Below are 27,820 nucleotides of genomic sequence, written 5' to 3' on the forward strand. Positions count from 1 at the left end.
GTAAGTGAGAAATGCTGACAAGTATACAAAATGGAAAAAAGTGTTTTTCTAACTCGTTTCAAGACAGACGACAAATTACTGTAACAAGAGTAGGTTTAAAAAAAAATCAGACAGAAGTAAGAAGAAGGATTGTCTTGTGGTTAAGGCACTAGACCGGGAATCAGGATGTATAGGTTCAGTTCCCAACTCTGCTATAGACTTTGTGTGCAGTCTTGGGTAAGTCACTATTTCTGTATCTAAATTCCTAATCTGTTAAACAGAGATAACAGTAGTTCTCTACCTTACAGGGCTGTTGCAAAGAGGTGTGCTAATATTCTCCAGGCCCTTATAAATTTAAATGTCTTAATTGATGTGGCTTTTACAACATCCCTTGTGTGACTTCTATATAATTCAATAGATCTCACTATTAGGAAGCTTTTTGGTGATATTGCTACAGCAGCATCAATCCAAGGACCTTAAGATACATTCCAACTATTAATTGTGCTTCACCGGCTAGGGATCTGATATTATCCATATTTGATGTGGAACTGAAGCAAAGATTGAGTGACTTGCCCATGTTGCACTGTAAAGTTCTGCTAATACTTATACACATGCTTAGTTTTAAGCACATGATATTACCACTTGGATGCTTAAAGTTAAGCATGCAAAAAAGCTTTTGCGGGATTAGCAGGAAGTCCTGGCTGAGCTAGGGAAAGAATTGGTCCTTTGAGTTCATTACATTACAGCTAATTATGTTTCCTGTTGCCTGGTAATCAGAGTTGCCTCACAGAAGAAATACCCTAAACAAGTAAAAGCAACAACATTAGTAAAATCATATTTTGAAAATACTTTAATTTCTAGTTCTTGAGACAGACTGGGAAGGTACTGGAAATTCTGACAGTTTGTCAAGAAAATCTATTAACATTTCTCTTATTAATGGCTTCTAGTTTGGGAAGATACACCACCTTCATCTGCTTTGGAGGAGATCTCTGAAGAAGAAGCTGTGCAGATTGTCGCTGAGCCACCCCTTCCCCTTGGTTCTTTCACACTTAAAGATTATGTTGATCGTTCAGAAACTCTGAGCAAATTAGTGCTTTTGGGTAAGTGTAATGATGTTTAGGCAGATTATTTGTGCTTGGTGTGTTGAATAGTCCTTAGTTTATATTTTGATCTTACTGACTTAGCAGTAAACTTGCAAATCATAATTTTGTAGGTGTAGCAACGCACAATCCAAGATAGAGGGGAGAGATGTAGGACAAATGAACACAAGTAGAGGCTGTTCATGTGGGTTACCAGCAATGTATGTTAGTTTGGGACAGAATCTGTGTTCCTCAGCTGTTGATCTAGCACAAGCTAGGAGCACTGAGAGGGCGTCACCTGCAGCTCCTGGGGGTAGGGAACACCTTGCTGTACTCTAGCAGCCTCCATCCCTCTGGGCTCACTGAAGAAACTGGCTGTGGAGAAGCTGCAACTTTTTCCTTCTTGGTAGGAAGGAAAGTTACCATCATGCAGGGCCCTAGAAGTGAGAAAAATTAAAAGAGGCAGGGCGGGAGAAATGGGGAAAATCCTGGCTCTCTCAAAAAAGACCTCAAATTGAAAAAGAAAGATGCCTGAAGTCAAGGTGATCTCATCCTCCCTTCCCCTCCAACCTTCTTTAAGTGCAAGAAATGCATGGAATACAAAAATGATGTGTGGGAGGGGAGATCCAAAGAGATTTGGGACTTGTCTACACTATACCAGACAGTTGTAGATTTTAGTCCTCACTAATGTGCCGTGTGCTAATGGTCTGTGTAGGCCCTGTTGCCATGCACTAAAATTTCTCTAGTGTGTATTAACGTAATACTGTTTGAAATGGGACTACATCAGAGTGCACTAGGGAACTTTTAGTGTGTGTCAGCAGGATCCAGATGGGCCAGTTAGTGTATGACACAGTAGCACAGACAAAAAGTTACACCCTCTAGTGTGGAATAAAGCCCAGAGAAAAAAGTGAATTGCTGGATTGTTGGGGCGGGTGGGTTTTGTATTAGAATTGCCTTTGGCTAACGATCTAATAATGAGAGCTATTTGGGTTGGTAAGCAAAGACACTTTGCAATAAAATTTTCCCCTCATTTACTGTGCCCATATAAGAAAAAGTTGGGAGATCCGCACCGGCACATACCTCTGGGCAAACAAAATGAGATCCCTGCACGTTGTACAGTTCAGAATATGGTGTGAAATGCATCTTCCTGTGCTTAACTACTTCTCTGATTGCAATACTGAAACCTGCTGTCTTTTTCTTCAAACAATAAACTGTCTGAATTTTGCTACCAAAATTTGGATTAGAAAGAATTTAGAGCTTGTTTTATCTGGGTTCTCTTCTGAATATACAAGCTATTGTGACCATAATACCTTGAGCAATCAAAATATTTTGTCTATATGCACAAAAGTTGTATTCAAGACTTCATACAAGCAGTGCAGCATGTACTTATGTTTCTTATCTCTTCCTCATAATTCATTTAACTAAGCATTCAACTAAAGTAGTGTCTGTGATTTATTTACTGTAGGAGTTGATTTGTCCAAAGTAGAAAAACGTCCAAAGGCAGGCCAATTCCTACTGAGACTGGATTTTGAAAAAGATATAAGAAAAAGACTTTTGTTTCTTAAGGATGTGGGTGTAGAAGATAATCAGCTGGGGCCATTCCTGACTCAAAATCCATACATTCTTGCTGTAGACATGGAGGCGCTAGAGACAAGGTAGGTCTTTCATGAAACAAGCCCAAAATCCATTAATCCTATGCCTGCTAACTATAATCACATAAATCCAATCCCTTCTACCTTGATTTACCCATCTATAAAATAGGTAAAATATTACAGTGGGATTTTGTTAGGTCTAACATGTAAATGCTTTAAAATCTCAAATGGGCTGGTGCTTGGCGTGCAGGGCCCTAAGTAAAAATCCACACACAATGCCTCCCTCCTCATCTAAAGCCACCCAATTTCTATGCACCTGTGCTACAAACCTGTTGGTTGTCCCATCTTTTCTGTGCCCCCACCATTCCCATCTCAAATTTCCTTCTGCCTCCCCACCTGTTTGGGGATCTACACCTACTGATGTCTGCTACCTCTACATGAACCAGGAAATAAGGCAGGAAGGAAGTGCAGCTTTCTAAACAGGGAGCAGAGAGATGCAGTTATAACTGAGGTTATGCAGCAGGCTGCTGGTGCCAGAGTCAGTCCAGACTATGGAGGGTAATCGGGACTATGGGAGCTAGATGCGGGGCCCTTGGGAGTTGGAATCCTACAGTCTCATAGATCTAAGTCTGCCACTACTCAGAAAGGTAGAACAAAAATTCAAAAAAATGTATTAGACTGGGAACCCTACAACTGTGACATTTAGATAGGTGGGAACATGTGTTTGAAATTACTGTGAGAATGAGAAACTGTAGTTAAGTCACAACAAAATTCTTCTACCTGGCTATTTTGTGGGAGTGAGTCTGACTAGCAGAGGACAGAAAATAAATGAAGAAGCTGGAAAGATTTGGGCTACTCGCATCCTTTTCCAGGAGCCTGATTTCTATGTCATGCCCACCTGCTAAGATGGCTTACTCAATTCTCTAGGCTGATATAGCTAAACCTAGCAGAATTGCAGTTTACGAGCTGCCCCCGGCCAGAGCCGGGTTGGGGAGAGCCATGCTGGCAGCCCCGGGGAGCCTGGGTCCCTCCACCTGCCCTGGGCAGAGAGCTCAAGCAGCCCCCGGCCCGTGTCTGTGTCCCCCAGGTGCCCTGCCCAGGCTCCCCACAGTGCAACTTGGAGCTGCAGCCCGGCCACAGTAAGAGCTGGGCTGGCTGCTGTGGGGAGCCGCAGTGGACCCTCCACCTGCCCGGGGTTGGGGAGAGGGCTGAGAGCAGCCCCTGGCTGTGTTCCCGCCCGGCTGAGGGCAGGTGGAGGGTCCGTGACTCCGATGTGCCTCTTCCCGACCAGGCTCTAGCATGGGGGTGCCTTGGAGCCTCAGCCCAGCCACGGTAAGTAGAGCCCTGCAAATCTGTGGATATCCGCAGATAATTTTTGCAGCTCGCGGATCGACTGTGGATACACATTTTTTGTATCCTCGCAGGGCTCTCTATTAATAGCCCTGCACATTTGCATGACAATGGCCCTGATGGTGGATTTCTCAACTCCAAACTGATTCCCGACTGACCGGTAGCAATCTGATGTTGCAAGTTTCCACAGTGCGATCGCCACTCACTTCTCCACTGTCAATGCAGCTCTCATTTTGGTCTCGCTGTACTGGAGGGCTGGGGCAAGGTCAGCACACAGATCCAGGAATGTAGCCTTGCGCATCTCAAAGTTCTGCAGCCACTGCTTATCATCCCATGCCTTAATTACAATGTGATTCAACCAGACAGTGCTTGTTTCTCAGGTCCAGAAGCTGTGCGCCACCATCTGCAGCTGCTCAGTGAACACCATCAACAACCTTGAATTGGTTCTCGCTGTGTCCCACAGCGATCTGTCCTCCAAGAAATCATCATGTTCCCTGCTGATTCAGCTCTTTTTGCAGCTCTGCAAATACTGGAGGATTATGTGTCCTGTGCTTGCAATTCTCATGACAAGAGTGCAGAACTGTGTAGGCTCCATGCTTCTGTTAGTGATGGTGGACAGTGAGGAGGGCCTTACATGTCTGTGGAATATTGAAAAAAGGCATGAAAATTATGATCAATGGTTCTCAACCAGGGGTCCAGGGCCTGCTGGGGGGCCGTGAGCACATTTCAGGGGGGCCGCCAAGCAGGGCCATTGTTAGACTTGCTGGGGCCCAGGGCAGAAAGCCAAAGCCCCATCGCTTGGGACTGAAGCCTGCATGGGCTCCGAGTCCCACCACCCGGGGCTGAAGCTGAAGCCTGATCAATGTAGCTTCGCCGGGGCCCCTGTGGTGTGGAGCCCCAGGCAATTGCCCTGCTTGCTACCCCCTAATGCCGGCCCTGACTTTTATATGCAGAAAACCAGTTATTGTGGCACAGGTGGGCCATGGATTTTTTTATAGCATGTTGGTGGGGGCCTCAGAAAGAAAAAGGTTGAGAACCCCTGATATAGCTGACGTGGGATGGAGACAGTTGCCCACTGGGAAGTTGACCCCTTGCTCCCAGTCATCCTTGCACAACTCATTTCTGCCCCACTATGTGTTGCCAAACTTTCCCAGAAGACAGTGCGCTGGACAGTGGTGGGTTGCACACTGGGATACCCACCCATGGTGCACCGCACTGCATCGATACAAGTACTCCCGGTGAGTACGCATAGCGCCGATGCAAGGAGCCAAGTGTGCACAAGCGACATACTAAGTGCTTCGGTTTTATGCTGATGTAACTTGCCTTAACCAAAGTTTATAGTGTAGACGTGGCCATAATTTTCTTTACCCAATTTATGCAGTTTGTTTACTGTGGTGAGGCAGTTACACTTGGATGCTGAAATAACTAGTCCGTTTCACTTTCTGGCCAAGTTCACTACCCCAGTGCTAAGTTTGTGCTAGTACTGCAGTAGAATGGGCTTTTTTATTTTATTTTATTTTATTTAGAAAGTTTCCCAGTTTTTTTTAATTGGCATAGGAATCAACTTTTTACAAAACCTAACTTGGTTTTGTCTATGCCTGCCTGGATTCTGCACATAGCAAATCTGTCTATCCAATAGAGAAATTCCTGAAAGCTAGCATTTAGACTAGAAATGCTAACAAACCTGTAATTGCTGCACTCTTGCTAGCTGTCACAAGATCAATACCCTTTTTCCCATGGAGCAGCAATATGTCTGTACAGAAAAAACACCTATATCACCTATATCACATTCAATATGAAACCAGTATTTACAGGTAGAGCTGTGCTGCAGTATGCTTACTTTGGAGGGTCTGCAGCTGCTTCTAATTTTCTCAAGATACTCTATTTAGGATGATAAAGTCAACCTAGCTCAGGTGTGAAGTCAGACTTTCATTTTGGTGAATGTCCTGTAATGCCATCTGGCTTGCGAAGTTTAAAAAAAAAAAAAGTACACTCAAATTCATTTTGAATATACTAATCATTTGATTTGAGTGAGTTTATCTTTTATTTAGCATTCATAAATGCTTGCATGGCACTTTAAAAATAAGTTTGTAGTGCAGAGGATATAGCAAGCTGTATGTTGAATTAATATGTAATGTATCCTTTGAATTAAAGAAGCAACGTCACCTGTGCCTAAACACTTAAATACAGATGGACACAATATTGGTTACATCACTCTCTGGAATGTTTTATTGTTATGGATCCCATGTTGCCAGGAAACAAAACAAAAGTTTCAACAGATTTGGCATTTATGACTTGAGATAAACACTGTAAAAGTAAAAACATTCCATAATTCATAACAATTTTGACAGTTGCAAATCAGTGTCTGTAGTGCAGCTGCACCAGATATGTTTATTTTGAAATACTGTTAATGGTGACTTGAATCTTTAATATGCTTTATACAACTGCTGATCTGACAGGGTTGCCAACTCTCACAGGATTATCATGAGTCTTGTTCGTGTCTGTCTTAAAAGTCTCAGCTCTTAGTGTCAGGTGACCACACGAAAATGTCAGCTGTACTTTTTAAATTTGTTTTTAAAGTAAGTTTCTGGCTCTCATGGTTTTGCAGAAAAGCTTGAAACCATAAAACCGAATGACTCACCAAAGAGAAAGCAAAGAAAAATAACTCCACAATCCTTTGACTTACATTGTGAAATTTTAAAAACCGTTGTGTGTTTTTTAGAATGTTTGGGATTGGCAATTTTGAGTATATGATATATTTAAACCCATCTTGAACAATCCATTCATTAGGGGTAAATAGGAGACTTCCTCTGAAAATGGGAGACCTCTGCCATTAGTTTCGGCAGAAGTCTAGGTTTCATTGCAAGGAATAGAGTATCTAGCAAATTTGAGTGGAAGAAGTGTAAGCAGAGTAAAATTGTGACAGGAAAATTTTCTTTTTGGAACCCTGTTGGCAACAAACTGACAAGAATTAGGTCAATTTCACTTTGTTGCTTGGGTTGGGACCCCCAAGGTTACAACACTGTGAAATTTCAGATGTAAACATCTGAAACTGTGAAATTGACTAATTTTAAAATTGACCGAAATGAACTGCATTTTGTAGGGCCCTACATGTAGTATTTTAAATAGAATTCCATTTTCACTAACTTCAGTAAATAAACCTGTCTTAAACATAAAAATGTTACTCATAGACTTGAAGGTCAGAAGGTACCATCATGATAATCTAGTCTGACCTCCTGCACATTGCAGACCACAGAACGTCACCCACTCCTATAATAGACCCCCTAACCTCTGACTGAGTTACTGAAGTTTTCAAATAATGATGTAAAGACTTCAAGTTTCAGAGAATCCACCATTTACATTAGTTTAAACCTGCAACTGACCTGTGTCCCATGCTGCAGAGGAAGGTGACACCACTCCCCTCTCCCCTCCCCAGTCAGATTGGCAATGCTGCAGAAGAAGGCGAAAGCCCCCTCCCCAAGGGTCGTTGCCAATCTGACCCGAGGGAAAATTCTTTCCCAACCACAAATATGGTGATCCGTTAGACCTTTTAGAGCATGTGGGCAAGACACCCCCCCCCCCCCCAGCAAGACAGCTGGCAAAGAATTATCTATAGTAACTCAGAGCCCTCCCCATCTAGTGTCCCATCACCAGATGATGGAGATATTTACTGCTAGCAGTTGCAGGTCAGCTACGTGCCATTGTATGTAGGCAGTCTCATCATACCATCCCCTCCGTAAATGTATCAAGCTCAGTCTTGAAGCCAGTTAGGTTTTTTGTCCCCACTGCTCCCCTTGAAAGGCTGTTGATCAACTGTTTCTGTGTCCTGGCAACCAGATACTTTATAAGTTAATCTTGGGGCCAATGACCAAAAGTAGAGATCTATTATAACAAAAATAACTTCTACAGATCTAAAAATGTTTAATTTACTTTTTTGTGGAAGGTTTCTCCATACATGGCATTGTATGGTATTTCTACTACTGTGATATTGGCATAATAGGACTGTGCAAGGGAGGATGGTATTGAGGTCCTTCTTAAGTTTGACCAAAGCAATGAAAATGTATTTCATTAAAATAAGCAGAAGGCAATGTATATTGTCATAGCCACATGCCCTGATGTGTATAAGTGCGTTCTTAATCTGTGAGACAGGCTGGTACTTAAGCAGATAACTATTTTAACCTGTATTTTAAGTACAGCTGGAAAGAATTAAACTCTGTCTTCAGTATTGACATTTTGCTCTCATATTTTGCTTGTAGTTAATTGGAAGGGATGGTATTTTGCTTTTATGTTAACTGCAGACTTCCCCCCCCCCCCTAATTATTTCTGGCAGGGTTGTATGTTAATATTAAAACATCTGTCTGTTTGCAAGATATCACTGAGGAATTTGAGCAACTAGATGAATAAATGGAGGCAATAAATGTTCATCACTAATTGTTTGCTCTTTCCTAGAGTGGCTTACCTAAAATCAAAAAAATTTGGTAAGGAAGCAGTTGCACGGATGGTCTCGAGAGCTCCGTTTTTACTGTCTTTTTCAGTGGAAAGATTGGATAATAGGTTGGGTTTCTTCCAAAAAGAACTTGGACTAAGTGTGCAAAAGGTAAGTAATATACCCCTACATACTTATGTATTTTGTTAGTGAAAGTAGGCTAGACTTGAAATATAGGTGCCCATAGATAACCTCAAAATACTTATATAGTGTACGTGCAAGGTTATTGATTGTCACTCTCATGCTGTTGCTGAAGTCATGATTTTAACTCCCCCAGGCAGGTAGCTTGAATCTTTAACACTAAGGATCCCAAAATACTGCCTCTGAAGGCAGTATATCTGTGAACAGTGTCAAATGTGTATACAGCTTTATCATCTGATGCAGCATCAGAGGATTGATCCTACTATTAAAACAATAAATAAAACAACTGACTTCATCTTTTTTTAAAATGCTGCAATATAATGAGGGCCTTAAGTACATCATATAGTATACAAATACCATACCAGCATAATCTCCTAACACTGCTTAGCCCAGAAACCTATTGGATGTACTCTGCATGGTTGCACAGGACACCAGATTAGATGCATGGTCCCTTTTTTTATGGTCTTCAAGGCATTATCAGTCCATTCAGTCTTCTGAAGCATGTAGGAGTTGAGTTAATTACTTCATTCAACGGCTACTCCTTAATTATCAGCCTCCAAAGGGTGTCCTCTGCTCTTTGGCTAGAAAGATAACTGGAATAGAGCCTTGAGAGTGGTGGGAAGGGGAAGAAAATCCAAGTAGTACAAAACCACGATGATATGTGTCACACATGTCTCTGATTGGTGGTTAAATTCTTATGTGTCTCATGATAACAACATAGAAAAAGGATATGCTGCTAAAAGTCTTTAGGAGACTATGGTGGAGAAATAAAGTGTACCAGGTGATAACGTCCATACAGCGACCAGCACCTTAATGTCTCAAAACTGACTGGCTATCTTAACAAAAGAACAACTCTTAAGAACTGTCAAAGGATATGGAGTTCAATATGCCTTTGTCCGTAGGCCTATTTTAATCTCATCTTCCTGCTGTTTCACCATGCCTTTCAATCCCATCCTTTTTTGAATGGTGAAATTTGACTCCAGCTATTTATTAGTACCTTTCCTCTTATTTTTTTCCTTTCTCTTCAGACTCTCTAATCCTGGTGCTGGAGATATGAGTTTTCAAATGAAAGAATTAATTTCCTCACACTAGAGTTGAAATTCAGGAGCATATGTGTGTAAAAATCCAACAAAACATTTGTGAATTTAAAATACGTATCTGATTTACATGGATGGATTTCGAACAGTTGTGGTTTCAATAACAATAATCTTTCCCATTTTTAAATTATAGACCCGGGATTTAGTAGTTCGTCTTCCCAGGCTACTGACTGGCAGTCTTGAGCCCATAAAAGAAAATTGGCAGGTAAACTTAAAAATCATCTAATAAGTCAATATATCGTATAGCTATGCTAATTAAAATACAGATTTAAAATTCCTTAGATGTAAATTCCACACCGGAGGTAATGTATTTATATGTACATCTAAAACCACTTTAAGGATCTTTCTAGTAAAACTGTTTTGGTCTTTAACATTCAGGTTTCAGAGCACATGTGCAATAGCACTTTGTTTTGTTTTTTTAAAATTTTGGACTTAGAGGATTCTCTGGGAGTAATTTACTCAGTTAAAAGTCCTGTTGACATCAACAGGTATCATTTTCTGAGTAAACAGTGAAAGATTGGGCCGCTATCTTTTCTTAACCCAAGCTGGCAAAAAATATAGTAATTATCCCTGAGGATTTAGGAGCAAGAAATATGCAGCTGATTATCTTCTCTTGGTAGGAAGTTGAGCTGCCAAAAAGTGGATTTGACACCTATTATCTGATAGCAGATGGTCATTATTAACAATTGTTGGATAAATAACTTGCAATTCCATAAGGACTTCTTTCCCCTTTGAAAATGTAAGTTGTGTATTGCTTTAAATATTGTGCTGTCACACCAGCTAGGCCAACCGCATGATGTGCAGTAACTCAATTTGAGAAATCCTATTACCATATAATCCATAAATGAATAAAAATCTATTGTTTTGAGATGGAATAGCTGCTCTGAAACTCCTGACCATTGGAAATCTGCCAATCTGGAAGGGGTGTGGTGAGGGAGGAGGTTTGGAAAGGAGCAGATTGTTTCAGTTAATAGCACTTTCTTTTTAATGAACTTTGAATCCCCAATCTGTGCAAGTAATGTGTCGCAATGAATGTTTTTGAAAAGCCCAAGTTTGTGTGTGTGTCTAATGAAGTACATAGTGTTGCTGTCCTCAGCTTTGTGGATGGGAAGAAACAGTTCTGATTAGTCACTAATTAAATCTAGTAATACTGTGGAAATAAATCCCCTGAAGGCTAGATAATTCAGGGACTGCAAGTGAGATAGTCTTTGATCTTGCAAACTTGATTACAGTCTATAAGTACCTATATATGGAGCAAATATTTAATAATGGGCTCGTCAGTCTAACAGAAAGAGGTACAACACAATCCAGTGGCTGGAAGATGAAGCTAGACAAATTCAGACTGGAAATAAGGTGTACATTTTTAATGGTGATAGTAATTAACCATTGGAACAATTTAGCAAGAGTTGTGGTGGATTTTCCATCACTGACCATTTTTAAAACAAGATGGGATATTTTTCTGAGAGAAGTATCAGGGGGTAGCCGTGTTAGTCTGTATCCACAAAAACAACAAGGAGTCCGTTGGCACCTTAAAGACTAACAGATTTATTTGGGCGTAAGCTTTCATGGGTAAAAAAAAAACCCTCACTTCTTCAGATGCATGGAGAGTCACTCCATCTGAAGAAGTGAGGTTTTTTTACCCATGAAAGCTTATGCCCAAATAAATCTGTTAGTCTTTTAGGTGCCACCGGACTCCTTGTTGTTTTTCTGAGAGAGAGATTCTGGGAATTGTTTTGGGGAAGTTCTGTGGTCTGTGTTATACAGAAGTTCAAACCAGAGGATCACAGAGGTCCCTTCTGGCTTTAGAATCTATGAAACTTTAGATCAGTAGTTCAAATCCAGCCTAGGTTGGTAGTGGACAAGAGTTGTTTCCGTCAGACAGTTGTTAGATGGTCTGATGGTTCTCAGGGCACCCGGGACTGAGAGTCCTCCTGCCTCTGCCATGAGGGTGTCTTGTCTGTGCCTAGCTGGGTATTAGCTCCTTAACGCTACCAGCCTTTCAGCCACTCAAGTACTCTTCTCTGGGCTATACCAGCCCTGTTTTTGCCTTGCAGGTTTGGTGCATCTGAGTCCCACAGTCTGAAGCATTCCCCTGTGGTATCCAGCCCATGACACTAGTTAATCAAAGAAATGCCAGGTCCTCTGCCCCAAAAGGAGCAGTGTATCCCAATTTACTAGTTTTACCTTAAATCACCACTCCTGTATAAACACAACTTTAGTAAAACAACAGAAGGTTTATTTAAGAAAGGAGAAAGTCTACTAAAGACAAGATGAAGTGATGGAAACAAAAGGTTACAATACAAAACAAAATCAAAGAAACCCTTGGTCTGCACTTAATAGTAGTTACTTTTCCTGTCTAATAAAGTAGATTTTCTCCCAAAAAAGTTCAGTCTGTTGCAGAGCTGGCTGGCTTCACAGGATTGAGGAGCATCCAGTTTTTCATGAGAACACCCCCACTTCTTAAGATGCCTCCTCAGTAAGGGCTTGTCTACAGTGCTACAGCAGCTCAGCTGCACCGCTATAGCACTTTAGTGAAGATGCTACTCTGCTGACAGGAGAGTTTCTCCCATTGGCATAATTAATTCACCTCCCTGAGAGACAGTAGCTTCTCCCGTCGACATAGCACTGACCACATGGTCGGGGGGTGGGGGATAATCCTAGACTTTAAGATCAGAAGGGACCATCATGATAATCTAGTCTGACCTCCTTCACATTGCAGGCCACAGAACCTCACCCACCCATTTCTGTAATAGACCCCTAACTTCTAGCTGAATTACTGAAGTCCTCAAATCATTATTTAAAGACTTAAAGTTACAGAGAATCCACCATTTACACTTGTTTAAACCTGCAAGTGACCTGTGTCCCATGCTGCGGAGGAAGGTGACACCACTCCATTCCCCCCCAGTCAGATTGGCAGGATTTTAGGTGGGAAGGCTGTGACAGATACAGAGGCAGCAGTGGTAATCACCCAAGCAATGGAAGAGACAATGAAGATGACTGGATGTGGAAGCTCCAGGATGAACACGATCCTGGAATGGATACCTGAAAAGACCTTTGTTTGTATGAAGTGCCGCCTGATAGAGCAGATGGAAGAGAAGATCTGTAGTTTGGAGATGCAGGTGGAAACTATGGTTGAGTTTCGAAGAGGATTCAAGCAGATGATGGAGAGAATGCAAGAGGAGGCTGAAGGGAAAAGTCAAGACTTGCAGATGAAGCTGGACTGAAGAACTGTAAGGGGAGATTACACTGCTCTACAGCCAAAATGCTTCTGAAATAAATGTAGTCAAACTTGACTAATTCTGGGTCACTGAGAACGAAAACGATGCTTAAAATTGTTGATTGGCTCTAGTTTTCAAGATATGCTATTGGGTCAGTATATATGACCCTTGACTTGGGAATGGCGGAGGATAAGTGAGTTATAAAGGGAAGGGATCTCAATTTAAACCAGAAATGACTAAAATACATCTTTGACTGGATCTATGAATAAATCTATGACTGGGTTTGGACAGTACTTGCTTTTTAGGCAAAACAATGAATGATGCAATCTGAAGCTGGTATTGCGTCATACATGATATGAATTGCATCATGTTATTCCTAGAAGTCATGGATGATGCAATCATAACGAAGCTTACATCACTCTGCTGAACAAATTGCCCTATATCAGCTCTAGAAATCATACAGTGTCGTGCTCTCTTATTTGTCAGTGTTTGATTTTGCAAAGGGACACATTTCTGTTTAGCCAAAGTGAGCAGAGATGCCTCGTACTTGTGTGAACAGTGCAGATAACTTCTGCTATGTTTGTGGTGAAGTGACTTTTGCATCACAAAAGCGCAGTATAACCACTATGGTTAAGAAAGCCTATCACCTTGATTTTGGCTGCAAAATTGGAGATCAGGACAAGAGGTGGGCCCCACACATATGCTGCAACACTTGTGCAACAAATCTTTGCCAGTGGTTGAACAGGAAAAGGAAATCTATGCCTTTTGCAGTGCCAATGATTTGGAGAGAGCCAACAGATCATACCAGCAATTGCTACTTCTGCATGGTGCCTCCAGTTGGGAAAGGTGTGTCAAAGAAGAAAAAGTGGACTGTGCATTATCCAAACATTCCATCAGCTATACGCCCAGTACCCCACGGAGAAGGACTGCCGGTTCCTGATGCACCAGAATCATTCTCACTTGAGTCAGACGAGGAAGAGGAAGAGGTGAAACTTCTGGTCCTGAACCATCAATGTCACAGGACCCACATTTTCTCCCATCCTCCTCCTCTGAACCACACCTCATAACACAAGGTGAACTGAATGACCTTGTCAGGGATTTGGAACTACCCAAGAGTAAGGCAGAGCTGTTGGGCTCCAGACTACAGCAGTGGAATCTCCTGGCAGGTGATGTTAGGGTTTCCATGTTCCGTGACCGTCAAAAGGATCTTGTCCCATTCTTCTTCATGGAAGGTGATCTTGTAGCCTGCAACAACATCGATGGTATGATGGCAGCCCTCAACATCGTTCACGATCCAGATGACTGGAGACTGTTCATTGATTCATCGAAGACGAGTCTTAAAGCTGTTTTACTGCATAATGGCAATGTTTTGCCATCAATTCCAGTTGGTCATGCAGTCCATATGAAGGAAACCTATGACAACATGAAACAACTTTTGAGGTGCATAAACTATGACCAACATCAGTGGCAGCTTTGTGGCGATTTGAAGGTTGTTGCTCTCTTGCTTGGTCTGCAGACTGGATACACAAAGTACAGCTGTTTTCTCTGCGAATGGGATAGTCGTGCAAGAGATTCCCACTACATCAAGAAAGATTGGCCACTCCGACAGTCATTGGAGCCTGGGAGGAAAAGTGTTCAGCATCCACCACTTGTTGAGTCAAGGAAGATTTTGTTACCACCCTTACACATCAAGCGGGGTCTGATGAAGAACTTTGTCAAGGCCATTGACAAAACACAAGCAGCTTTCAAGTACCTCCGTGGAAAATTTCCAAGGTTAAGTGAAGCTAAGATAAAGGAAGGTGTCTTTGTTGGTCCTCAGATTCGTGAACTTCTTCGAGATGATGCATTTGACCATGCACTGCGTGGCAAGGAAAAGACGGCATGGAAAGCCTTCCAGTTAGTGGCAATACATTTTCTCGGAAACAACAAGGCAGACAACTACAGGTTGTTGGTGGAAAACCTCCTCAAGGCATACAAAAGCCTTGGTTGCAACATGTCACTAAAGATACATTTTTTGCACTCTCATCTAGATTTTTGTCCACCGAACTGCGGAGCAGTGAGCGACAAGCACGGCGAGCGATTTCACCAGGACATTGCAACAATGGAGAAACGCTATCAGGGCAAATGGAGCCCATCAATGCTTGCAGACTATTGCTGGACAGTGACAAGAGATGCTCCATTTAATGAATACAAGAGACAAGCCAAGAAGCGCCGAGTAGACACTGAATAGGACTAAACTATGTACATAATAGTTTTTTGCCTTTTGTTTCATAATAAATTTTATTTATATAATCTTTTGCTGATTTTTAAAGTGTTACATAAACAGGACAGGTGAAATATTATCATGTAAAGCAACCATAAACACATGAAAAGACCTAGGTTTACAATTTATGATTAAAACTCTACTATCTACACAATATACATAGACATAAAATGTAAAAACTTAAATATCTTAGAAACAGTAGCCAATCAGTTGTTTTAATTGTCATATTTGAATTCAGCACATCAAAATACATAATAAATAGCACATTTTATCTCTGAAGCAGATGACTTCTCAAAAATTGTAGACCAGTGTTACTGGGTGAGAAAAGTGGCCAGAGGAAGCATGTGACTACAAGAACCAGGCAAAGGAAAAGACCAGCTAGTGAAGGAGAAATAGAGCTCAGGAACAGGTTTGCGGAGTTGGTGAATGAAGAAGGGGCATGGCAGGCAGTAACTGAAAGTGGGAGGGCAAGGAAGAAGAGAAGAGTGGCTAGTCCTATAAGAAGAGGGGAAGAGTCAATGGAAATACCAGAGTTCAGAGCCCCAGGAGGATACAGGATGACTTGCAGAAGATTGTAAGGGAGAATAAAAGACAAGAGGACTTGCATCCAAAAAGAACAGGGGGAAGGCTGGAGAATCACTCCATCACCAGGAAATGCAGGTCTATGTGATTGTTCTTCTTAGTAGGGAGTCCCCAGACCCAGGCCTGTCACCAGAGCTGATCCAGAGAACAGAAGGGTGTGCTGTCTGCCAGGAGCTAAGATATGGGATGTAGAGGATCCTAATGGGAGCAGGAAAGGATCCACTGATTGTCCTTCATGTGGGAACAAATGATACAGTTAAATGCTTGCTGGAACGTATCAAGGGAGACTATGCCAGGCTGGGGAAGACGCTTAAGAAATGGAGGCTCAGGTGATCTTCAGTGAGATTCTACCTGTCCCTAGAGGAGAATGAAGATGAGACAAGATTATAATGATCAACTGATGGCTCAGGTAGTGGTAATAGAAGGAGGGCTTTGGGATGTTTGACCTTTGGGAGGCATTCATGGACAGAGGACAGTTCTCATGGGGTGGACTCCACCTGAGTAGTGAGGGAAATAGACTTCTGGGATGGATGTTGGCAAAACTGATTACAAGAGCTTTAAACTAGAAACTCAGGGGAGATGGTTGGGGTATGTTCATGTAATCTCCACAGCTGATTTTAACATTGAGAAGGAGGAAAATCAAGAAAGGATACAACAATGGATAAAGGAACAGCAGTGGGTAGGAGAATGGACATTAAGAGAAAAAATAGTGCCAATACCAATGAAGCTACCAGTCAGGTAGGTAATACTGGCAATAGATTGTGTACCCAGTTGGGTGAGGAATGTCGGTGAAGCTAAGCAGCGACAATAAAAAGATGTTTATACAGCAATGCCAGGAGCCTGGGTAACAAAATGGAGGAACTAGAACTATTAGTGCAGGAAGTGAAACCAGATATATAGGAATAACAAACATGGTGAAATAGTAGTCATGAGTGGAGTACTGGTATTGAAGGGTATGCTGTTCAGGAAAGAGAAATAAAGACACAGGTGGTGGAGTAGCATTGTATATTAATGATGAGATTTACTGTAAAAAAAAAAATTAGAAGTGAGGGAATGGATAAGACAGAGGGCATGTCTACACTCGCCATTTAAAGCGGAAAAAGTCCCTTTTTTGCACAAAACCCATGGGAGCGTCTACACTTGCCAATGACTTTTTGCAGTAAAACTCAGACTTTTCACCGCAAAAAGAAAACCACCTCCACGAGAGGTGTACAGCTCTTACCAGTGATGCTTTTGTGGTGATGTGCAAGTGAAGACACGTTCTTCCTGTTTACAGAGCTTTTAGCCTCCAGAGGATATCCCACAGTGCCTAGATGACCACTCTGGCCAGCAGCTCTGCTGCCAGGTAAACAGACATCCACCCCTCCAACCTGCAGGAGCAAGCATCTCAAACAGGTGATTAAAAGAAAGCAGAAAGCCTACAAGGAATGGAAGATGGGATGGATCAGCAAGGAAAGCTACCTCTTGGAGGTCAGAAAGTGTAGGGATAAAGTGAGAACTGACAAAAACCAAGCAGAGTTGGACCTTCCAAAGGGAATTATAACCAATAATAAAAGGTTTTATAGCCATATAAATAAAATGAAAAGGAAAGAAGTGGGACCGCTAAACACTGAGGATGGTGTGTGTGTGGGAGATTAAAAATAATCTAGGCATGGCCCAACACCAAATCAAATACTTTGCCTTTGTTTTTAATAAGGCTAATGAAGATCTTAGAGGCAGCGGCAGGGTGGCTAATGGAAACGAGGATATGGATGTAGAAATTACTACATCTGAGGTGGAAGTCAAACTCAAACAGTTTATTGGGACTAAATCAGGGGGCCCAGAAAATCTCCATCCAAGAATATTAAAGGTTGGTATAACTACATTGCTCAGAGTGTGGATAAACAAAAAAATCCACACACCTGAGCAATGTAGTTTTACCAATATAAGTCTGTAGGGTAGACCCAGCCTTGGAATTCTGCTTCTGGGCAAGTGGAGGTGGTTATATTGTGCAGGGATAGTATTTCTGGAGGTAAGTCTGACCATTTCCCTCTATTTTCGTTCACCCCTTATCACCCAACCAATAACCTTCTCAGGCTATCAGAAGAAATATTGTTTCTTGTGTTTCCTTTGGTTTGTTGTCCCTTGTGTCATCAACCACTAATCAGGATGGAGGTGGAGGCATAAAAGGATGCCTGTTAATGAAATTGTGGGTCATAGGCCTGGGATGGCAGGCATAGTTAATACAGTAACTCCTCGATTAACGTTGTAGTTATATTCCTGAAAAATGCGACTTTAAGCGAAACGATGTTAAGTGAATCCAATTTCCCCATACGAATTAATGTAAATAGGTTAGGTTCCAGGGAAATTTTTTCCACCAGACAAAAGACTACACTTTAAGTTTTAAACAAACAATTTAATACTGTATGCAGCAATGATGATTGTGAAGCTTGGTTGAGGTGGAAGTTAGAGGGTGGAAGAGGGTGGGATATTTCCCAGGGAATGCCTTACTGCTAAATGATGAACTAGCACTAGGCTGAGCCCTCAAGGGTTAACACATTGTTCATGTAGCCTCACACTCTACAAGACAGCACAAATGGAGGGAGGGGAGACAGCATGACTGACAGACACACACCCTGTGTGTGTGTGTGAGAGATGCGCATTGCCCCTTTAAGTACGCTGACCCCACTCTAAGTACATTGCCTTTTTAAGTAGATCAGCAAGTTGAGACAGCAGCTGCTGCCAGCAAGCTCCCTCCCATCCTGAGCCCTGTTGTGTCCCCTCCCCTGCTCTATGGAGATGGTCTAAGTGGTGGGCAGGAGCAGGGGGGAAGGGGACACCCTGACATTAGCACCCCTCTTCTCCCCTCTCCCTCCTTGCACAGCAAGCAGGAGGCTCCTGGAAGCAGCTCCAAGGCAGAGGGCAGGAGCAGCATATGGCAGTGGGGGGAGGGACAGCTAAACTGCCTGGCAATTGATAGCCTGCTGGGCAGCTGCCGCACAGGGAACTTAGGGGAGCAGGGAGCTGATTGGGGGGGCTGCCAGTCCACCCTGGTTCCAAGCCCCAACCAGTCGGCTGCAACGGGCTGCTCTTTCTGCAAGCAGTGAACAAAGCAGGCGGCTGCCAAACAACGTTATAAGGGAGCATTGCGCAATTTTAAACGAGCATGTTCTCTAATTGATCAGCAACGAAACAACGTTAACTGGGACGATTTTAAGTGAGGAGGTACTGTACAATTAAAAAAAACCTGAGAATGTAAGTATGAATACAGTTAAATCACTTGGGATGTTCACTTGGCGCTACAACAGACTTACTGTGTGACCTTGGGCAAATCTTTTGATCTCTGTGCTTAGTTTCCTCATCTGTGAAATGGGGATAATAACTCTCCTACCTGACATGAGTTAAGATTAAATTTATTTATGTTTGTAAAGTGCTTTGAGATCCTCAGTTTGATTGTGCTGTAGTATGAAAGTGCAAAAGTTTTATTATTCAGCAACCTACCAGATCACGTGTGTTTATATCCTTTTTGTTGAACACCATCAGTGTTCATGGTGGTCTATAACATAAAGCAACTCAGTTTCTGTCCCTAAGCAGTTTACAGTCTAAACATGGTGGACGCTATAGTTTAGATACCCACAGCTAGATGACCAGTGATTGCAATATCTTAGTAGTACAGATAACTTTTTTTTTTTTAAATATAACAAGTTTCAGTGATGTTAAGAAAAATCAAATTATTGTAGCTGATTTATTATTTCTTTTTTCAGGTGTGCCAGGTTGAACTTGGTTTTCGACGTAATGAAATTCAGCATATTGTATCTAAAATCCCCAAGATTTTAACTGCAAACAAAAGGAAGCTAATAGAGACTTTTGACTACCTGCACAATGTAATGGGCATTCCCCACCACATCCTTACTAGCTTCCCTCAAGTAAGAGATTTAAAAATTGTAGGTTAAAGTGTAATTGCCGTCAAAACAAGCAGTTTGATTTCCTTCACTGGGCCAGCACTGAGGGCAAAATTATACAACCGCCAGAATCCACATGGATTCTTCAAGTGATCTCTGGCAGCAAAAAGTAGTTTGGGGCTTTGCTTAAATTTGAACAATTTTTATCAGTAATAATTCACTCATGACTTTCATTCATGACTCATGAATTCAGTGGAGCAACAGGCAGTTGTGCTAAAGATTTCAATTTGGGAGCTCATTTAGCACTTTTTTCTTCCTTGGTCCAGTGAACATCATAATCTTGTTTTCTATGGTTATGACAGTGGTGACCTCTACTGGCTGATTTACAATATAGATAAGTGCCTGCTATACTGAACACTGTTGATGGAGCCTTCATCATCTGCACCTCCGATACTCAGACTGAGGCTCGGGAACTGCAAGTGGTTCTTTAATGTCTCCCCTGTGGCTCTTTGCAGCACATGATACTAAAACACTGTGATTAACCAATCAGGATGCTTTCACTATATTATTATTGTGGAATACTTGGTCATTTTGTTGTGAGAATAATATATACATATAAAAATAGTAAATGAAACAATGAGTTCACACTACTGTGGTTCTTTTGGGTAATGTTAATCGCTAATTTGGCTCCTGAACCACTGAGGTCTGAGTACCACTGGACCTAAGGTTTTCATGGGAAATAGGAAGGACACTGGAGAAAGTTCAATCTAAATTATTGGAAAATCCAATCCAAAAAATCCAAACCCTCTTCATCAGGTATTTAACTAGTTCTAAAAATGCAGTTCTCGCAAAGACTTCTTTCAGATTTGCCCTGTTTCTCAGTTAAGTATTTTAGCTGGCAGAAGTTTAATATAATTAAATAGCTTGAATGTAATTTCTTGTATTGCCTTTAGAATGTATATGGCAAGCAACAAAATGTCTTCACACATCAGTGTACTACTTTGACTTCTTAAAATCTTTACTGAGGTGTATTGCACAAATAGTTGAGTTCCTGATAATTAACTTTTTTTCTACTGCATTACATTTTCTTTCATCCTAAAAATAAACAGTATATTTCGGGTTTACTTTACCCACTGCTGAAATGCAGTCATCCCTGAGTGGAACATGGCAACTTTTTACAAGAAAAACATGTGCAATTTAAAACTGCAAAGGGCAGTTTAAAAAGGAATTAAATGATTGTAGCCATGACACTGAGTCTAACATTCTAAATCTTGAAGTAAAAGCCATGGGATGGCTAATCTTAAGAAGTCAAGACCAAACAAAAAGGTAAACTAACAGATTGTTGGAGAGGATTCTTCTCTCTCTCTCTCTCCATCCAGGATCTTGATGACCATTTTCCCCCCCCAAGATAAAATGACAAAATCTCATGTGACCTCCCATTACTGCCCGTATCTCCACTCTTCCCTCTCAACGTTCTCTAACACAGGGGTTCTCAAACTGGGGGTCGTGACCCATCAGGGGGTCGTGAGATTATTACATGGGGGGGAGGGTCGCGAGCTGTCAGCCTCCACCCTCAAACCGCACTTCACCTCCAGCATTTATAATAGTGTTAAATGTAAAAAAGTGTTTTTAATTTATAAGGGGGGTCACACTTGGCTTGCTGTGTGAAAGGGGTCACCAATATAAAAGTTTGAGACCCACTGCTCTAACACTAAGTCCAATGGCCTCAGTGTTTATCTCCATATTCATCTTCCTGCCTTTGGTACTATTCACATCATCCCTTAGGTTCATGACTCCATCTCTCTTGGTTCTTCTCCTAACTACATGTTTAGCCATTCTTTCTGCATACATTTTGAAGGCTTTTTGTCTGTTGTGAATCCCTGAAAGCTCAGTTCTTTGACACATCAACTTTTCCGCCTGTGCTCTATCCTTGGTGGGGCCCATGCACTCACTGTTAACTATTGCCTTTATGCTGATGATTCACAAATATAAACTGTCTCCAGCAGCTGAGTCTCATCTTTGTCTCTCTAACATCTCATTTTAGATAATGGATCATCACCATTTCAAGCCTCATGCAAAACCAAACACACAAACTTTCTTACCAAGCCCTCTCAGCTACCTCTTTTCCACAACAATTGATGCCACCATCCTCCCTGCCACCTAGGATTATAACTAAGGCTAAGATTTTGTCACCGATATTTTTAGTAAAAGTCACGGACAGGTCACGGGCAATAATGAAAAATTCACAGAAGCCTGTGACCTGTCCTAGACTTTTACTAAAAATACCCATGACAAAATGGGTAGCCTAGGGGGGAGGGCCTGGCCTCTCTTCCTTTCTCCCTCTTCCCCCCCTCCTCCCCCCCCCGCAGCAGCCGGGAGCTCTGGGGTTCCCTCTTGCCGCCTGTGGTGGCCGAGAGCTCGGTGGATCACCCCTGCCACCCGCGGTGCATGGGAGCAGTGTGGATCCCCCCTGCCGCCCAGGGTGGCTGTGAGCAGCAGGGATTCCTCCTGTTGCTGGGTCCCCCTTACCACCCGCAGCGGCTGGTAGTGGCGTATCCCTCCTGCCACCCTGGTGGCCAGGAGCTGCAGTGCTCCCCCCGTCACCTGCGGTAGCTGCGGGGCTCCCCCACAGCTCCCTGCCTCCGCAGGCGGCAGGGGACCCTGCAGCTCCCAGCTGGTGCTAGCTGAAGTCACGGAGGTCTTTGTAAGTCACAGATTCTGTGACCGCTGAGACTAAATCACAGCCTTAATTATAATCGGGCTTATCTTTGCTGCTTCCCTTTTTTCCCCCCACAACATATAGGCCATGTGCAAAAATCTGCTCCTTCTGTCCTGATGACCAGATTTTGTCCACACCCTAATTAGCTCCTGGTTGGACTACTACAGTCTCCTTCTCTCAGATCTATTTAGCACTTACTTTTAGTCCATCCAAAATCCCTTTTTTCACTCATTGCTTCCACTACCTCATCCCCCTCTTAAGACGCTTCAGAGCCTCACCATTGTGCTGCACATAATATTTAAGTGTCATGTCTTTGCTTTTAAGGCCTTTCATCATTCATCCATGATACTCTCTAGGGAGGAAGATGGCAACCTTCATGTGGTCCTACCCATGCTTCAGCATGATTAGAGCCATCAACATGGCGACCGAACACCATTGACAGCCTTGTGGTCCGAAAAGCAACTCAAGTGACAATCTTCAGTGAAATGGCCCTTTTCAGGGCAAACATTGAAATATTGGCTTATATCTCTATTTTCCAACTCAGTGTAGAAGGGGCCTCTCTCCACTGCAACATCTGATTACCTGACCAAGCTACTATGCAAACAGAAGACTGATGTCTTCACTTATCCAATGACAAAAAAGCATTGCAATGCCATATGAAAGGAGATAGATCTCTAACCTGGTTTCTCTTTGTGTCTTCTCTGCCCTTCCCATTCTGCCAATATCAGCTTTCATGCCTCTTGTTCTCCTCTCACATCTCCTTTCCTTCTTTCATGCTACCCCTTATGCTGGGAACGGCCTCCCCAAATCTTTCACCAAGCCCCTCCTTTGCCGCATTCAGATTTCTCCTAAAAATTCTCTATTTGTCATCTTGTTTATGAGAAGTGAGGGGAGAAAAAATGACATTTTTATTAACCATTAAAATAGTCTTAATTGTCACACTCTTCCTTCTTATTCCCTGTTTCTGATCCCCACTTAGTGCCATGTCCTATTTAGATGGTAAGCTTTTGGGGGGCAGGAACATAGGCACTGCCATACCAGAACAGACTAGTGTCCATCTAGTCCAGTATCATAGAATATCAGGGTTGGAAGGGACCTCAGGAGGTCATTTAGTCCAACCCACTGCTCAAAGCAGGACCAATCCCCAGACAGATTTTTGCCCCAGATCCCTAAATGGCCCCCTCAAGGACTGAACTCACAACCCTGGGTTTAGCAGGCCAATGCTTAAACCACTGAGCTATCCCTCCCCACTCCTGTGTCCAAGAGTGGCCAGAGTAAGAATACCATACCAATACCAGCCTCTTCAGAGGAAAGTGGAAGAAGCCCTGCAGTCAGCAGTTCTGGATAATCTGCCCCCAGGTAGTTTCTTAACTCCCCTTAAAGAAGTTGAGTGATGCTCTGAAGCATGAGGAATTATATTCCTCCCAAAACTCTTGAGTTTGTTTTTTTAATCCGTACTGCTATAACTCTGGATACCTTATCCATATAAATGCCGAATCCTATCGACCGCTTGGCCTCAGTGTTATTTTGTGAAGATGAGTTCCACAAGCTAATTGTGTACTGTATGAAATAAACTACCTTTTATCAGTTTCGAATAGCCGATTGGTTCTGCATTATAAAAGGTGAATAGCTGTACCTAATCTACCACCACTCTACCATTCATTATTTTGTACTGTATCATGTCCTCGTCCCCTCTTTTGTCTCTTTTCTAAGATACAATTCTAGTCTGAATCTCTTTTCATATGGAAGCTTCTGTTTGCCTGCAATCATTCTTATTGCTTATCTCTGAACCCCCATTTGTGCTATCACCTTTTTTTAAATAAGGTGACAGACTAGAACTGAACACAGTATTCCAGGTTAGAGAGTACCATTGATTTATGGGTTAGCATATACAGGGGATGCTGCTTAATAGCAAACCCGATGTTAATAATTTTCAGTTAATGGGAGCTGATTCCATCCCATTACCTTTAATATTAATGGGATTTGGATATTGGTAATAGGCATGTTGCTTACTATTTTTTTATTTAATTGATTGATTGGAATAAGGGCCCCATCCATAGGCAAGTTTGCAGGGCTGCAGCCAGGGAAGGAAATCCTAGGGCTGTTCGGTACCTCTTCCTGCGCTCTCCAGGGTGCATCCTGACCTGGCACTGGAGTCCCAGGCTTAGCACATCAAAGAGCTTCCTTCTCTGGCGGCAGCCCCCTGCCTTCACAGGAGTTAACAGTCTGGGGCGCTTGCATCCCTGCCCACTGGGGAAGCCCCTGCAGGAGTCCTGGCGCTGCAGACTGGGAAGGGAGGTTGTGGGTAGGGCAAGGGAGGTTACAGTCCAAATGTCGGGGTTTTCCATGGGGAGTGAAGGCACTGGGGGCCCATGGGGAGGCATGGTACCTCTCCATGTGCTCTCTGGGCTTCATCCTGCATGCACCAGCTGCATTCAGGCTTGCAGTGCTGCAGGCAGGGAAGGCATGTCCCAATGCTTTTTCCCTGGCTGCAGCTCTGCAAACCTACCTTCTACTTATTGGCAACTTCCAGATAATGACAACTTTTTGCTGAGAACCAAGCAGTTGCTAATAAATGGAATCCACTGTGTGAAGTTACTTTTTAGAGATTCATCATCACTTATTGATTCTTTGTTAATTCCAACAGTGCTAATTTAAAAATAAAATTGAGTGTAATGTAGAATCTGGCTCATATACTTAATGAGGAATGGTTTCGAAAAGTGAAGGGGGAAGATGCAAAACTTTCATTTTTATTCAGAACTTTTATTTTAGTTGCAAAACTTTTAGTTTTAGATGTACTTATAGAGCCTGAAGCTTATAAAACTCAACCTTTTTCTTTTGTTTCCTAGGTTTTCAATTCAAAGCTATTACGAGTCAAAGAAAGACATATGTTTCTTACATTCTTGGGAAGAGCACAGTATGACCCAGCACAGCCCAGCTACATCTCTCTGGACAAACTAGTATCCATGCCCGATGAGGTGTTTTGTACAGAAGTTGCCAAGGCCTCAGTAAAGGACTTTGAAAAATTCTTAAAAACACTTTAATTAGTAACACATGTAAAAAGAGAGAGAATGTTATGAAATAAATGTGTTTTACAAAAACTGCTCTCTTCTGTCTCTTAACTGCTTATTTACTGGTTTAAAAAGTTATTGCTTATGAAATTACTGCAATGTGTAAGGATAAAGACTAATATATATTTTAAATTGATTTTAAATATGGATTTCTTAATAGAAAAGGGTTAAGCAAATGTATATATAATTATTGACTTAACTCTTGAAATAAAATCCTAATATTCATTCATGATTGGCAATGCAGCCAACTAAGAACACAAACTTATAAAGCATGTTAAAATTGATTTTTTGCTACTTTTTCACCCACATTTTGTTTCAGTGTATTGTAAGATGAAAAACTGATCCTATTATTAGTTTGCTTAGATGGACACAGTTGCACTTTTTGAATGAGACAGATAATGCTGGAGCAGGAAGATTATTATTCTATTCAATTCTATTGCACTGCCTATACATGCTCTGACATGGTGGCTGTCACACCAAAGGGACTTCTTAACACCTTCCAGTGAGTATACATCTTTCTTAAGGTGAACACTAAGGTTACTCTAACAGTAGCTAGACAGCTAAGCAAATCTGTTCTTTAAAAATATCAAAGTACCAAAGGAGAGCAAGTTGAAATTTAGTCCGTTTACAAAATAGTTAGAAATACTTTGATACTTCACTTGCCAATTTGTGTAGTTTTACAATCCATTTTCCTGTCTTTTTTTGTCTCTTCCCTTTTGCTGTGTGAAAGACACACAATGCTGTTGTGTGTACAAAGTTAACTGAAAAACAAATATTTTCCCCAAAACTTTCAGGTATAGTAATGTTGAAAAATGTAATAATAGATAAATATATTCAGATGGAAGTGATCTAAACTGACTGCATTCATTAATACAGAATTATAAAAAACAAACACCTTCATTGTCCATGCTACTTGCCAAGCTGAATAAAATGCATAAAGTAAATTAAACTAGACAGGACACTTTCTGATCTTGTTTACAGTCAGTATGATTCTTCATGCTAGCACAGTGATGTAGTGTTTGGCTTATAAATATTTTAAGAAAAGTTTAAAAACTAGATATTTTAATTCAAATTTATTAAAATGCAATTTTAAAAGCTAAAATTTGGAGCCTATGTTCCCTAGTAGTTCTCTCCCTTTAAAGCAGCGATACTCAGACTGAAGGTCAGGAGCTTCAAGTGGCTCTTTGCAGCACATGATAGTATTTCTAATAATTAGATTCACCAATCCAACAACAAAACAGCCTCTACAACACCTCACTGGTTACCCAGAAACCAAAAACACAGTTCCCTTAAAACAATCCAGCCTTAAGCTCCCACCCAGGCAGCCAAGTCAAATATGATGAGGATTACTAAAAATCTCCATCATATAAAAAATTCTATCAATCCCAAAGGATCAAACACATTACCCACCAGGTCAATGAATATTTCAGTTCTTACCTAAATACACGCTTACAGCCAATTCTTATTAACTAAACGAAAATGTATTAAAGAAAAGAGAGAGTATAGGTTAAAAGACCATTATATAGACAGATATGAATAAAGTTCTTAGTTTAGTTTCATAGTAGAGATGGTAAGCTTTAGAGTTGCAAAAAGTTCTTTCAGAATAAGTTCCATAGGTTATAGTCCAATATCAAGATGACCCAGACTGTAGCTGGGGACCAAAGTCTTGCGATTCAAACTTTCCCTGATGAAGGCTAAGCAGATCGGAGATAACAGGATCAGGGCCCCAGAGTTCTCTTTATAGTTCTCTGGCAGCTTCTTGACAGCAGGCGAATAATAGGTGAAGCATTGTGGCTTTGAAGTAGGCCTATTTCCTAAGCATCATCAGTAAAAAAAAAAAAAAAAAAAAAAAAAAGCTCCATCTTCTGCCATTTACAGGTAGTTTATTACATAATTCAAAGAGAAATAAAGATAATGATATTACCACATTCACAGTTAAGTTAAATGTTAATATTCCCCTTTAATCTTTGCCTCATTAGAACATAGTGACGGACAGGAACCATCTGGTGACACTGTTAATCTCTAATAAGATATAGGTAAACATAGACTACTACACTCACTATCTTCTTCCAATTCTTTAACAATACAAGTCTACATTTCAAAGCACCAGTCTATTTAACATTAGTTTGCTAGCTATTTATAAGGAATAGACCGAATTATCATTTACATCTTTAAAAAGTAGAATTTCAGTAATTTTGTCTGTAAGTTGCTTAACCCTTTCTGGCTCAGTGTCACAATCATGAGAGCAATCGCCATTGATTTAAAATAAATCAAAATGGATTCTGGAGCACAATTCTGCAGGGTGGAGTGGATTCTGCTGTGGAATTGCAGAATAGACTGAGCCTGGGATCTAGCAAGTACC

The 27,820-nt window shown here is 41.6% G+C and overlaps 1 protein-coding gene across 2 annotated transcripts in view; it reads left to right on the forward strand.

Annotated features, from left to right (window-relative positions):
* The window catches only part of MTERF3 (mitochondrial transcription termination factor 3), a 30,074-nt gene extending 4,589 nt beyond the window's left edge, over window positions 1–25,485 (forward strand). For both annotated transcript variants that reach the window (XM_065398281.1, XM_065398280.1), the window contains exons 3-8: window positions 927–1,079; window positions 2,524–2,713; window positions 8,450–8,597; window positions 9,858–9,929; window positions 19,531–19,692; window positions 25,237–25,485. In XM_065398281.1, coding sequence (XP_065254353.1) covers window positions 927–1,079; window positions 2,524–2,713; window positions 8,450–8,597; window positions 9,858–9,929; window positions 19,531–19,692; window positions 25,237–25,431 — 920 coding nt within the window. In that variant the 3' untranslated portion in view covers window positions 25,432–25,485. The remainder of the gene's footprint in view (window positions 1–926; window positions 1,080–2,523; window positions 2,714–8,449; window positions 8,598–9,857; window positions 9,930–19,530; window positions 19,693–25,236) is intronic.
* Window positions 25,486–27,820: the final 2,335 nt, after the last annotated feature.

The sequence above is a fragment of the Emys orbicularis genome, chromosome 2 (assembly GCF_028017835.1).
Source record: "Emys orbicularis isolate rEmyOrb1 chromosome 2, rEmyOrb1.hap1, whole genome shotgun sequence".
Classification (NCBI taxonomy): domain Eukaryota; kingdom Metazoa; phylum Chordata; order Testudines; family Emydidae; genus Emys; species Emys orbicularis.